The sequence below is a fragment of the Pyxicephalus adspersus genome, chromosome 3 (assembly GCF_032062135.1).
Source record: "Pyxicephalus adspersus chromosome 3, UCB_Pads_2.0, whole genome shotgun sequence".
NCBI lineage: Eukaryota > Metazoa > Chordata > Amphibia > Anura > Pyxicephalidae > Pyxicephalus > Pyxicephalus adspersus.
The window spans coordinates 19,118,032-19,130,798 of record NC_092860.1 but is presented as its reverse complement, the minus strand read 5'-3'; the positions used below and the strand labels follow the sequence as shown (position 1 = coordinate 19,130,798).

The 12,767-nt window shown below is 37.3% G+C and overlaps 1 protein-coding gene across 1 annotated transcript in view; it reads right to left on the bottom strand.

Moving 5' to 3' along the window:
- The window catches only part of LOC140325756 (protein-glutamine gamma-glutamyltransferase 2-like), a 25,604-nt gene extending 13,128 nt beyond the window's left edge, over positions 1 to 12,476 (bottom strand). Inside the window, exons 1-10 of the mRNA XM_072403768.1 lie at positions 12,345 to 12,476; positions 9,514 to 9,699; positions 7,755 to 7,988; positions 6,109 to 6,227; positions 5,051 to 5,179; positions 4,794 to 4,956; positions 3,717 to 3,855; positions 2,963 to 3,066; positions 1,796 to 2,041; positions 129 to 419 (exon numbers count right to left, since the gene is read on the bottom strand). Coding sequence (XP_072259869.1) covers positions 129 to 419; positions 1,796 to 2,041; positions 2,963 to 3,066; positions 3,717 to 3,855; positions 4,794 to 4,956; positions 5,051 to 5,179; positions 6,109 to 6,227; positions 7,755 to 7,988; positions 9,514 to 9,699; positions 12,345 to 12,354 — 1,621 coding nt within the window. The 5' untranslated portion in view covers positions 12,355 to 12,476. The remainder of the gene's footprint in view (positions 1 to 128; positions 420 to 1,795; positions 2,042 to 2,962; positions 3,067 to 3,716; positions 3,856 to 4,793; positions 4,957 to 5,050; positions 5,180 to 6,108; positions 6,228 to 7,754; positions 7,989 to 9,513; positions 9,700 to 12,344) is intronic.
- Positions 12,477 to 12,767: the final 291 nt, after the last annotated feature.

The following is a 12,767-nucleotide window of genomic DNA, read 5'->3' as shown; positions in this document are numbered from 1 at the left end:
TAATAATAATAATAATAATAATAATCATGAAGTGATGATGTAAGGTAATAAGAATTTTTTGAAGAACAGGGGCTGGTTTGGTAGATAGGAACACAGGTATTTTTTTCAAAAAATGAAACCTTAATTACCTTCTCCTGAATTAAGATGGAAATGAAACTTCTGGCTCCAGAACTGAGCTCCAGTAATACCATAGTCCTGCACAGGCTGGGCACCTATTACCAGCTCCAGGTCCTTCTCCTCGTTACTCACATTGGTCACTATAACATTGACACTAACATCATTGCCATACAGCTGACCACTCTGAGGTATGATGGATACTAGGATCGGACTCAGCATCATAGGGTTTTCCTCAATGTGGTTCTCAGTTTTCAGCATCAGTTGCTTGGCTCTTTGAACAGATTCACATTCCTCTGGACAACCTGTTCAGGGTCACATAAGCATGATGATCAAAATAAATTAATATTACAATTACCATTTTACAATGTGCAGATTAGCTGCTTTCAGTTATGTACAGGTGACTTCAATGGTTTTATGTGTAATGACATGTATGCTATCTAGGGTAATAGTTTTCTCTACAGGCCTGTGATGAACCTGTGCTGTCTACATGTGGGGCCAAGCAACATGTTCACCTAATTATCCCCAGCAGCATTTATTTATTTATCTGCTCTGTTTAGTCATGAGAATTAAAGAAAGCCAATCCCATGCAAGCTTATATTGGAGCTTCCACCAGGGCTGTTACCCTGCCACCATTTAACAACATTGAGAACGTTCAGATCACCCTCAGGTGATTCCAGTATGCAAACCTTGATTCTTCACTTAACATTCTTACTATCCATCAATGAAGAGCTTTACCATTTTACTAATGTAAACTACTTAAAAATGTATACAGTATTTACCAAAGTAAAATGTGTATAGTCATCAAAGCTAACGTTTAATCTGGAACTATTCTGACATTCATGACACTTTTTTTTCCACCTTAATAAAATGCTGATTACATTGGTAAAAAAAAAATCTCTTGATTTCCAGTACATATATTTTCTTTAACCCTGAGACTGTTAATCCCTGCACTTCTCTACACAATACAAGCATTTTAGTGCTGGTGGAAGGATGCTGTGCATAGCTACCTGAACATAATACAGCACCCTGTCTTAGTACTCCTCTGGTCCACATCCCTGATGAAAGCATTGGGATGGCTCTTGGAAGTAGATGTGCAAATGTGCAAAAATGACTTGGCTGGTAAATGTCAGTCTGGGGAATATCATCATTCACTGCATTTACATGAATATTGTTCTAGGTATCACACATATGTAATGCTGAATCCAGAACTGGAATTCGGAGAATGAAAAGAAAAGTCCAGGAACAGTCAAACTGGGGGAAAAAGGACTAAGTGATCTTGGATTTCCTTCAGCCAGAACAAGAAGTGGGCTGTATTAGCTTTTAATGCACAATGTTCATAATAAATCTTGGTTCATAGGCTTCAGGCTTGGAGTAACATCTTGTTATCTGCCAAAAGTCGATGATTGTCATGGCTTTCAGCCCTCTAGAGAGCTATCTGGTGAGTGTCCATATGAAGTCAAAGTAATTTCAAACTCTGGAAAAGCCTGTAAATCTGTGAAGGTAAGGCTAAGGTATAATATTAAATTCATTTTTAATGCCTAAGCCTACTATGCAATATTGTGCAACAAGATCACATTATCAAGTTTAGGAAGTTCAGGTCTTGGGTGCTAACAGCTACGTGTGCCAGCAAACTGAGTTTGATTAGTCTGCCGTAATAAAACAAATGACACTTCATTACCTCTTGGGTACTTGTATTCATGGGTGATATCATGTTCGAAGTTGCATCCCACACTTTTTGTACTCATTCCATCTCCCACATGTCTTTTGCTGCTGAAAGCCTTTATGAAAAATCCATCACTGTTTCGGACCCAAATCTCGGTATCGGTGACCACCTTGGAATAGATGAGCTGTGTATCATACTTTAAGTCCACAAAGCCTTCCTTGATGGCATTTACTGGAGCAGGACCACTACAATAAAGGGCTTCTGGAATAAAAGGAGAAATTTTACTTAAAATGTATATTTATTAACCTGATTTTCTATAATTTCTTAAATCATGTTTCCTGGCCACTCTGATCTCTTTTCTATTGGGACACCCAATACTAGGCATTCCTAAACTCCAACTCCAGCTGAAACTTAATTGCTACCTGTGACAACCATCGAATGTGGTAATTACTCTTTAGGATAACTTGTCACTGAGCTCAATTTTCATCTTTTAGCCACAACTGTTGGAAGATCCAATGATAGAGATACCCTATACTTTGGTGGGGGATAGTGGGCAAGAAATATGGTCACAGGGTGTTTTGATCTACAGAAAAAACTGTAGGTAAAGACAATCGCCAGACAGAGGTTCTAATCCTTATATTCTATATCCCTATACATTTCAAAATAATAATTTGAAAAAGTTTGGCATAAATTTAACTTAAAATCTAAAATCTAAATCTAAAATAGGAATTATGTGGGAATTGCCTTCAAAAATAAAAATTAATTTTTCCTACTCTCTATGGGAAGTATTTATCAAACTTATTTTTCACATAAGGTAGGGGTGTCAAACTCAAATACACAGTTGACACAAAATGAAAAATTTGGACAAAGTCGTGGGGAAACCTTGATTTGTATTGAAAAATATCTACAATTGAGGAAGGTCACTAATGAATGTCAACAGAGGAGGGGGTGCTTGTGGGTCCTGATCGACACGCCACGCCTGCACAGCATTCTGGAATTTGTAGTATTGGCGGTGCATGCACTGTCTACCGGCAGGCAAACTCTAGTGGACATTTGGTATTTTCTCTTGGGCCAAAATGAATTACAATGCGGGCCAGATTTGGCCCATGGGCTTGAGTTTGACACTCCTGACATAAGGGATCACTGATATAAGCAAGAACTATGATATAGTTGGCAACTCACCACTGTATTTCAGCTGTGCAGTGGCATCAAGGACCTGCCAGCCACCAAATCCATTGAAGAGATCTTTTCTCTGCATCCAGCATTCGTTCCATACATGGAAGTGCCTGCAACACAACAATATGTAGTGAGATACCAGGAAAGTCAAATATGCCAGTCAAATATACCAGGAAAGCACTAATATCTGACATCTATCATTTACTGTATATGTCAACTTTTTTTGCAGCACTAAAATTCTTTTAAAGAATTTAATAAACACACAAAAGAAAAACTAGTAGGTAGGTAGAAAAAAAATATTAGAATATACACCTTGGAGCTACTGATCTCCCACCACAGCAGTTATACTATATGGTCAGACGAGTGAAGACATCTGACCATCAGATCTCCATGAGCTTATTAGTCATCCTGTTTCAAAACATAGGATTTGTATGGATTTGATCCTTCTTCTCCATGTCGGTATAATATCCTCATTTTTTTGGGGAATGCTTACCACAAGATCTTCAAGTCTGTGGAAGTTTGTGTTCATTCAGCCATAGGAACATGTACATATTCAACTCGAGTGACCCAGCGTCCTTCTACAAACCCTATTTAGAAAATGATGCCCTATGTATGTGATTGTGGTGTCGACAATTGATTCTTTGTAAAACACAGAACATGATGGTGCTATATTTACTGTATCTTAAGTAAATGATTTGTTAAGAAGGGATTGATTGATTTAAATTATGCTGCTATACTTTACCAAGGTAGAGAAACTTACCATATGCTGTCACTCCTGGACCTGTGGATCCGTGCCCCATTCTCATTGTAATACAGTTCCTTCCTCAGGCTCCCTTCTGTGTTATGAGCAGAATTGTAATTTGTGACAACCCGAGTTGGTATTCCCAGACAGCGCAATACTGCAGAAAAGTCCACATTTAATGTTTATTGATTAAATTAAACTACTACATACTATACACCACACTATTGGACACAGATTCCTTCTCCAGATTTTATTTTCTATTTATAGTTCAAGGGCCTGAATTCCTTTGAATTTTGTCTGATCTTTATGAATGGACCATTCCATGTCAGCGACATGTTTTGTAGGTGCTTACACATCTGTGTTAATGAATGACAGTTTCAAAGAAGCTCGGTAACCATTTACCTATAAATCTGTATGCCATTTTGCTGCCATGTTGCCACTCTACTCGAGCTGACTGTCACCAGCAGACCCTTCCATCAGATGGTATACACTCACAGCCTTTCAAATAACGTGGATCCCATCACACTGCTCACCCTATCATTGGGGATGCTCGATCTCAAATAGACGTTTTTTTTACACTGGTCAACAAATATTACTGGTCTCAATAGATCCTCTGAGGAAGCCGCATGGTGGAACGCATCAGGACAAGACGACTCTTCTTATCTAATTAGGGATCCTATACGTAAAGTTTATTGCTATATTTATCCAATGATATTGTAATGGGTATGACCAATTACTATATTTGTTACATATTGTTGCTTGCGTGAAAACTTACTACAATACAAATGTGTTTTGCTTAAAATCCCCAACTTTCCTCTCCACTCCTTTACCTACATATGACATATAGTATGCAAGTAGTATCTCAGGGCTAGGTTAGTGGTAGCATTTAGGGCCATGAAAGACTGATACTTCCATGAATGGGAGAGGATGTGCCCCGCTCCCTCTCCATCTATGTGACAACATTGTTATTTGGTAATTGACTGATCAACCCTATGCAAGCTCCAGCTGTAAGAGATGTGGAGCTAACATATGGTTTATTTTTCTCCCAGTCATCCAAGCATGGGGTAGCATGTTTAAATTTGGCCCTGGTTATACCTGTACACAGCACTGCTGCAAACACCCAATGATGTCCGTATGTTGTCTTACTCCCTTCTTGGAACCACTGGCGCAGCACTGGAACACTGCTTATCCATTTATAGGACAGTCTTCCATATCCACACATAAAGGCAACTCTGTCCTCATCATCCTTCTGGCCAATCTGCAGAAAATATAAACATATAGAAATAATACAATGTAATAATGGGATTTACTTTGTAATGGAATTCATGAATTTTTCATCTTCACTTTCTTACCATGTGTCCTATCATACGGCAGATGTAGACGGGATCATTCCTTTTGATGTAGTGTTGTTCTGGTGTTTCCTGATAGTGTTGGTTTGTGTCTAGAAGCCTAATGCAAATTTCAGGTATATCCTCCTCAAACTGGTAAATAGAATTTATCAGAATCAGCTTAGGATCAGCACAACAGATAAGATAGGAAGAAAAATACATACAATATCAAAGGCTCAATTTAGTAGAAGACACCTGTAGGCCTGAGTCCTGGAGACATAATAATATTAATAATAATAAACAGGATTTATATAGCTCCTACATATTAAACAGCGCTGTACATTTAATACCGGTATGTGTTACAATTGAAAGACAAATACAGACAGTGACACAGGAGGAGGAGAGGACCCTGCCCGAAGAGCTTATGTAGAACCCTGGCACAAAAGTAAATTGGTACCTGGGAATAATTGGTGCTCGGAATTGTTAATGCCAGCAATTTATAATTTAAGCTAGCAACTTAACTACTGGAACCATGATCTTCAATAGAAAAGACTTAACTATGATTTTCCTGCTTAAATTTGATTAAACAGCCTTTAAAGTTGCATATTTTGTTTGCCTTGCTGAGGAAACCATAGATAGGAAGTGAAGGTGTACTGAGAAAAATCTTAAACATAACAGAATTGTTATTTAAAAGGAAATAATAACTGGTAATTTTATGTCTGTAAAAGGAAGCAGGTGGCTATATAATCCCGTTTTCCTACATTTTTTTCATTGACTGTAGGTCCTTAACTGACTGATTGTAGGTCAAATGTTCTTTTACGGATTGATATCTGAATAATGAGGATTCTTTACTCAGGGCCACCAACTTTTCTGTAGCTGATGCTACTTAGTTGGACTACCTATTCCACAAAAGCCATTAATCTGCATATTAAAAAGAATGCAACACGACAAGCTGCATTGACACCTACATGACCAAAGCGCCAAGGCTGGGGTTGGACATGATGGCATTCTACATTAACACCTGCAGGACCAAAGTGCCCAGGTTGGGGATCTGCATGATGGCACGCAGCATTGACACCTACCTGACCAAAGTGCCATGGCTGGGGCTGAGCATGACTCTCTGTGCCTAGATAGATGATGCCATCTTCACTGAGGACATACTCTCGCCGTTCAGCTTCATTCTCCAGGTACACTGGATCATCTAACAGACCAAAAGATCATAAAAAATTCATCTAAGGTTAGCGTTTTAAAGGGGAAAAATGTTCCTTTTCATAGGGAACTTGTCTTGGGAAACACACTATGGCTGCCAGTGTTGACCTCTTCTGAAAATAATAGTTACATGGCTGTTAAGCCAACTTTCTTTTGTTTATGAGGGCTTTTTTTGTCTTTTCCAATGTGCGAACTTATTTTGGCTCAGGAGATGCAAAAGTGAAGCCAAAGGGAGGCATTTAATAATAGATATACATTGGAACATTTGTAATGCACAAACAAACAAATCTTATACTTGTAGAACTATTACTGACAGGGTAGGATGTCCAGGTCACCAGATGTGTTGTTCCAGTTTGCATGGTGACCTGGCAATTGAAATATGCTCACCGCTGTTTAATGATGTATTACAAGATACAAATGCATTGTAAATTTGAGAGCCATTTGTTATTTTATATTTTCTTTCTTAATTTCTAGCTAATATAGTTGGGTGTAGTTCTAATATGAAGCAGAATTACTGGTTGTAAAGATAAAAATAATTTTTATTTAAATCATACATTTTATTATGAACAATTAAAAATCAGAAAGCTATATGATACTCATATATAAGGCATGCAGGAGCCAAGAGAAATATAAACAAGCCAATAAAATAAAACCAAAATAAATGAAAATTCCCATATATGATAAACTACACAGGTTGTACATGAGCAGCTGGCTGCTGAAGTAAGGTTTTTTACTTTCGAAAAGGAACAAAAAGAATAAAGAGTATAACTTTGATGGAGGAGCAGAAATAAGAGAGAAAGGGGAAAAATGGAGGAATTGGCAAGGAAGGGTGTGAGAAGGAAGACACCGGAAGGAGACAGGGGGAGTGTACATGGGGTGAGTGTACATGGGGTGAAAATGCCTACTTTGACCAGAGCATGAATATCCCCCATGTAATCTTTTAAGCTGCCAATTCAGAACCAGTAAGAAGAGGGATGGCAAGGCATTGTTCACCTGTTGGTGTATTAACATCAAGTAATCAGGTATCTTGCTAAACTGGATCCACTGGATGCCACGAGATCCTTCATACACATATTATTTATTGACTGGTGAAGCCATTGGCTTAGAGTTGGAGGAGAGGTTTGTTTCCAACATGCAGGAATATCGGCCTTTGGTAAGGTTATAAACTATTCCAATCTGTTACAGGTCTGTAAGAGTGCACAGACCTTAAACCAATAAACTATCTATCTATCTATCTATCTATCTATCTATCTATTGATCTATTTTAAAGAACAGCAAAATAGTATGAGGCCGATTTAAAAAAAAACTTTATATACAAACATTATCCAAACTGTACTCAAATAACACACATTTATCATATTAGATTTAATAAATAATGTATCAATCGTGCATGATTCATGCATATTTCTAATTGAATCCTATGTATAACAAATATAAAGAACAAATGTAAAAAGAGTCTTAAACAAGACGGGTATTTCTGGCTTATGTTTACACTTACCCTCACATAATATACACTTACCCTCACACCAAGGGTTGAAAAGTATCATAAACTCCCCCAAGTTTTCAATTATACCACTGGAGATTTTGATAGATATTGTGTAGTATCCAATGATAGCATTTGCTGGTGAGGTGACACAAACTGTCCACAAGCCTTTCTTGTAATCAACGACCCTGGCACTCCATGTCTTCCTATCACTAAGGCTGCATATCGGAAAACTGTTCTTTGTTCCATCCTGTTTTGAAGGTTTAGGACCTAAAAAGCAAAAATTGCAGTTAGTGCTAAGGATGCATTCTCCTAAGGTCATTTGAATCAGGTGTCAGTGACTTTTGACCTGTATCTCAAGTACCGGTAGTCCCCGGGTTACATACAAGATAGGATCTGTAGGTTTGTTCCTAAGTTGAATTTGTATGTAAGTTGATACAGGTACATTATTTTAATGAATGCAATTAGGACAGATGTTTGTCTCAACATATTATTAGGCAGCATGGTGTCAGTTACTGCATAAAATCCTCACTGTGAGTTTATCACAAACAAAGCAAAAAATAAATAAACTTTATGCCTAGACATTTATTAATTTTTGGAGCAAGCAAAAAAAAAACAACTGCAGAGTTAGTTTTAGGCATTAAAGAGCTACAAGATGTTGCAAAAAAATATGTTGCAAGTCTTAGCTGTGTTTAGCAAAAGATTTGTTCTGCAAGTCATGCTCCCTCTATCAAGCCTCTGTCTTGCGCACGAACGAGCAGGGAAGCCCCGTTCGTATATAGGAGTCATCCGTATGTCAGATGTCCTTAACCTGGAAACTATCTGTACAATCAAATCATAAAAACTGTTTTTGATTATGTTGACATTTTGATCTCAATTTGATCATAATTACAATTTTGCACAATATAGGGAACTATACACACCCAGTATTTATTTCACAGTCATTTTGGTGATTCACCAAACTCATGGCTAGTAGATGGCTTTTTGATTTTAGAATTTTTTTTTAGTTTCTAGCTTTCACTTTGGATTATATTTATGATTCCTGTTGGATTGAACTGACTGAATTTAACCATGTATATAGCAGCATATGGCAGTGATTAAGTATATCCAACAGTATGGGACTACTGCAGCAAATATGTTGCCACCCAGTGCAATCATGTTCCACTTGCAACTTTTTAAAGCAAAACAAATATACAGTTCAGGTAAATTATTAAAAAGAACAGATTATTTACACCCAGTCAGGATCGCCTTCAGAAATTTTAGGACCCTATACTAGGTATGCTTCTTTAGACTCCCTCCTGAATGTTTCCAGCATTGCAAGCTTTTTTGGTTGGGCACTGATAAAAAAGTACCCCTTGTTACCCCCCTGGTGGCAGCCCTACTCCCAGTGGAGAATTCAACCAATATATCTTACCGTGGGCAAAATTGTGCTGTCTTTCCAATTGATCATCTTCCCTTCCTCGTGCAGATGAGCATTTGCCCATGATAAGACTAGCAGTGCACTCCTGAGTCTAGTAATTTATTTTTCTTGAACCTCATAGCTTTGTCTCTTCAGTGTGAGATCAACTAAGCCACAGGGCTTCTGACTGCTAGTATCCCAAGATCTGGATTGAAATATGGTAAAATTTTAATAGTAATTTGGAAAACAAGCCGCAGAGAGCCCACTGACAATACTGGTGGCTAACCCTTTGCCTTCTGCCTTTGTTTTATGGACACAGCTTCCAGAGTTCAGGTCTTCCTTAAAGAAAACATCTGCTTTGCCCCAAATTTAACATCAATCTATGTTTTATCTCACCTGTTTGTACAATGAGGTTGAACCTGCTCAGGTCCTCCTGTCTCAGTTTCTGGTTTTGAAACTGCAATGTGATTGTAAATTCTTGTCCACGCCTTAAAAACAGCCGTGCTTCCTTGCTTAGGCCGATGGTACGGTGCTCCCTGTTGTTTCTCGTCACTTGGAGATCACATCTTACAGGTGGTGGATCTGTTATATAGATGAAATGTATTAGCCATCATAGATTTACATTGAGAATTATATATTTCCTGGAATAGTTACACTAACTTCAGAATCAATGAGAAAATATCTACTTATCATTTTAAGTTTTCATTTATATTAATTAAAATGACATTCAGGGAATGTGATTTTACATAATGAATAGTCTGTAAACATTGGTCTTCCTGTACATGGTCATGATATAAAAAAGATTTTAGCATATAAAAGAAATGTAAACACAGAATACTATAATGTATATAAACCATCCATGCAGAATACAATACAATCATAGACTTTTATAGGAATTTGTGATCAAAGTTTCCATTCATTGACTATTCCCTTTGAGTACTGATTTTGTCAAGTGTTGGACCTGTGGTTAAGACATCTTTCTGACATTGGCAGCTCCCAGGCATATACTGTAGCAAACCTCTGGTATGCCCCCAGGAGCAGTGAACGGCACTGCAGATCAACACATTTGCATTACCCTGTACTGTGAGGCCGGAAGGACCATGTCATCTTCAGGAAATGTGTTGCAACCACACCACAAGGCAAATGCATGCACTAAATGGTTCCCAACCACTCCCATTTAGTTTAACGACAGCAGATGGAATGCGGTTGATCATTCAGTAAAGAGGTTTACCACAAATTTTTGAAATGATTTTTAGAGGGCAAGATCAGAGATAGATATGTCCACCAGCTTCAGAAATAGGTGCTGGCTGGTCCATTCCTCATCTATATTCTTTCCATAAACATCATAGCATCCTTTCCATTTTTCCTCTGATTGGTACCATCATCAGTTTTGGACTGAGATTTACTGATGTCCAGACTGTGTTACTCATTGTTCCCCAAAAATCAATATGTTGTTCCTGAGAACCTGCAGATCAAGAAATCTCACTGATTGTAATTAATTATTTCAGTGGATTTGTGCTTTGTTAATGTCTTCAGTTACATCTTAAAAACCCCCCACCAATCATTAAACTACCAGTCATTGAGGGGTATGCACAAATCCCTTGATCCTTTACTAGGATGGCAACCTTCACATAGAGACATATTGTGGGACAAAACATGATAAATCAGTAATGAGGAAAACATCATCAGCCCATGGGGTATTCTTTCACAAATCTGAGATAGCTGGATAAAGATGGATTAGGTGTATTTATAGGGCCACATTTTATTTATTCACCAATTACTTTAAGGGGTCAGTCAAGCCTATACTACTAGGACAAACTTAAATCATCTAAATTATTTATTTGTAATTATTTGAAGAATTAGATCAATCATTCTATAGTAGGAAGGGGAGCTAATGTTCAGATACACTTGACCAATCAATGGATCCACTCTGATGCTCTCACCCAACCCCACACCAAATAAAAAACCCAAACACCTTGCCTTTAGCTGCAATCATAGTTGTCAGATTGGATCACTTGGCTGGCCCCAATTGGGGCCATTTAAAGTGTTCTCTACAGGATAATTGTTTTTTTTTCAGGATGTTTCAACAATATATGAGATTAGGGGCAGAATGTTAGGGTTGGAAAGGATTTACCATATATATTCTAAGGAACAGTTCCGTATATAAACTTGAAAAATGAACTAAACCATTTAGAGCTTAGACCTTTGTCAATATACTTTAAATAGACCATTACATTGCCTACTCATTTTACAAAATTATTGTTGTTATAATTCAAAGAAGTGAACATGCACTTATGCAAATACAAGACATAGTAATAAGTAGTAATAACACTGGGACAAATTTTCCTGCAAAAACAGGAGCTTGGCTCAAAAGGAGCAGAGGGCAAAGCTTGGATCTCATATTTGAATTTTTCAAAACACAAAAAGCCAGCAGACAAATTATCCTGCCTTTATGCCTTCCTTATTAAAATTTTAGCATTAAAGAGAATGGTGATGTAAATGTGTAACCCAATCCCTAAAATCATACATAAGCTTTACCATGGCAAACTAATTTCAGAAGTCTTTATTATTATTATTATTATTAATAATAATAATATTATTACTATTTTTAAATATACAGCTTTCAATAAAATAAATCCAGAAAAACCCAGACACTACCTGTTATAGGCTGATCACCGTTTGACCCTTTCTGCTAATTGTTCTTTAGCATTGTCATAACCGGTCTCAAAGAAAACTAGAAATGGCTGTGCCAAAACTTCTATTGATGTTATTTTTGGATAACCCGCCCTTCAATGCCATGAAACCACAGTTGGAATGCATGTAGCCGGTAAGTCCCTACATAGAGGCTGCAGGAAATCAGTCATGCTAATAGAAAACATAATATAAGATAAAGGAAAGCAATATTTTATTAAAAGAATAGCATGCCAGGTATTTGGCAGTTATTTAGCATGTAAATGCAATTCTCTTATAATTGACATCTATTTTCTCCATTGTAATGGCCCCATATGTACAGCACATAAATGATTGATTGGGTGTAGTTTATAGAAATGATACCAAAGCAAGCCATAAGAAAATACAAGTGTATCTACATACAATCACACTTAGCTTTAAAAGGGCCAGGCTATTACAATATACCCCAGGCTAATGCAATAATAAAGTATATATACATTTAAACAGCTTTTATAAAACGTTCAGAATAACCACCCTGGTAACAGATGCCATCTCACCTTGCTTCATGTTTCCTATGGATACCCAACTGGTACCTGTCGTCCTTTAGATGATTGCTAATACTGTGTCAGTCCCTTGAACTTTTCTTTTCTGAATTGTTATCTGTCCGTCACACTGTGTTATCTGCCAATGCAGCTTCTATAGCATCCATAGTACTGAGGTATTGGCGGGGTGTGTGCTCATATGTATGTCACAGGGGGAATCTCTATTTCAAATGCTTAAATAAACATTAATAACCATTGACAATTGTCACAGCTGTCACTTGGAGGGCCATCACTAATAACTCTGCGTCCATATACAAATGCTGTGATATCATGAAAATATAGTTATTTATAGTGTGCTTTTATATATTTTAATATGTTTTTTCTTGGTTATGCGTATAGATATCGTTGCTGAGCAGTTTTAAAACGTTAGCTTCATGC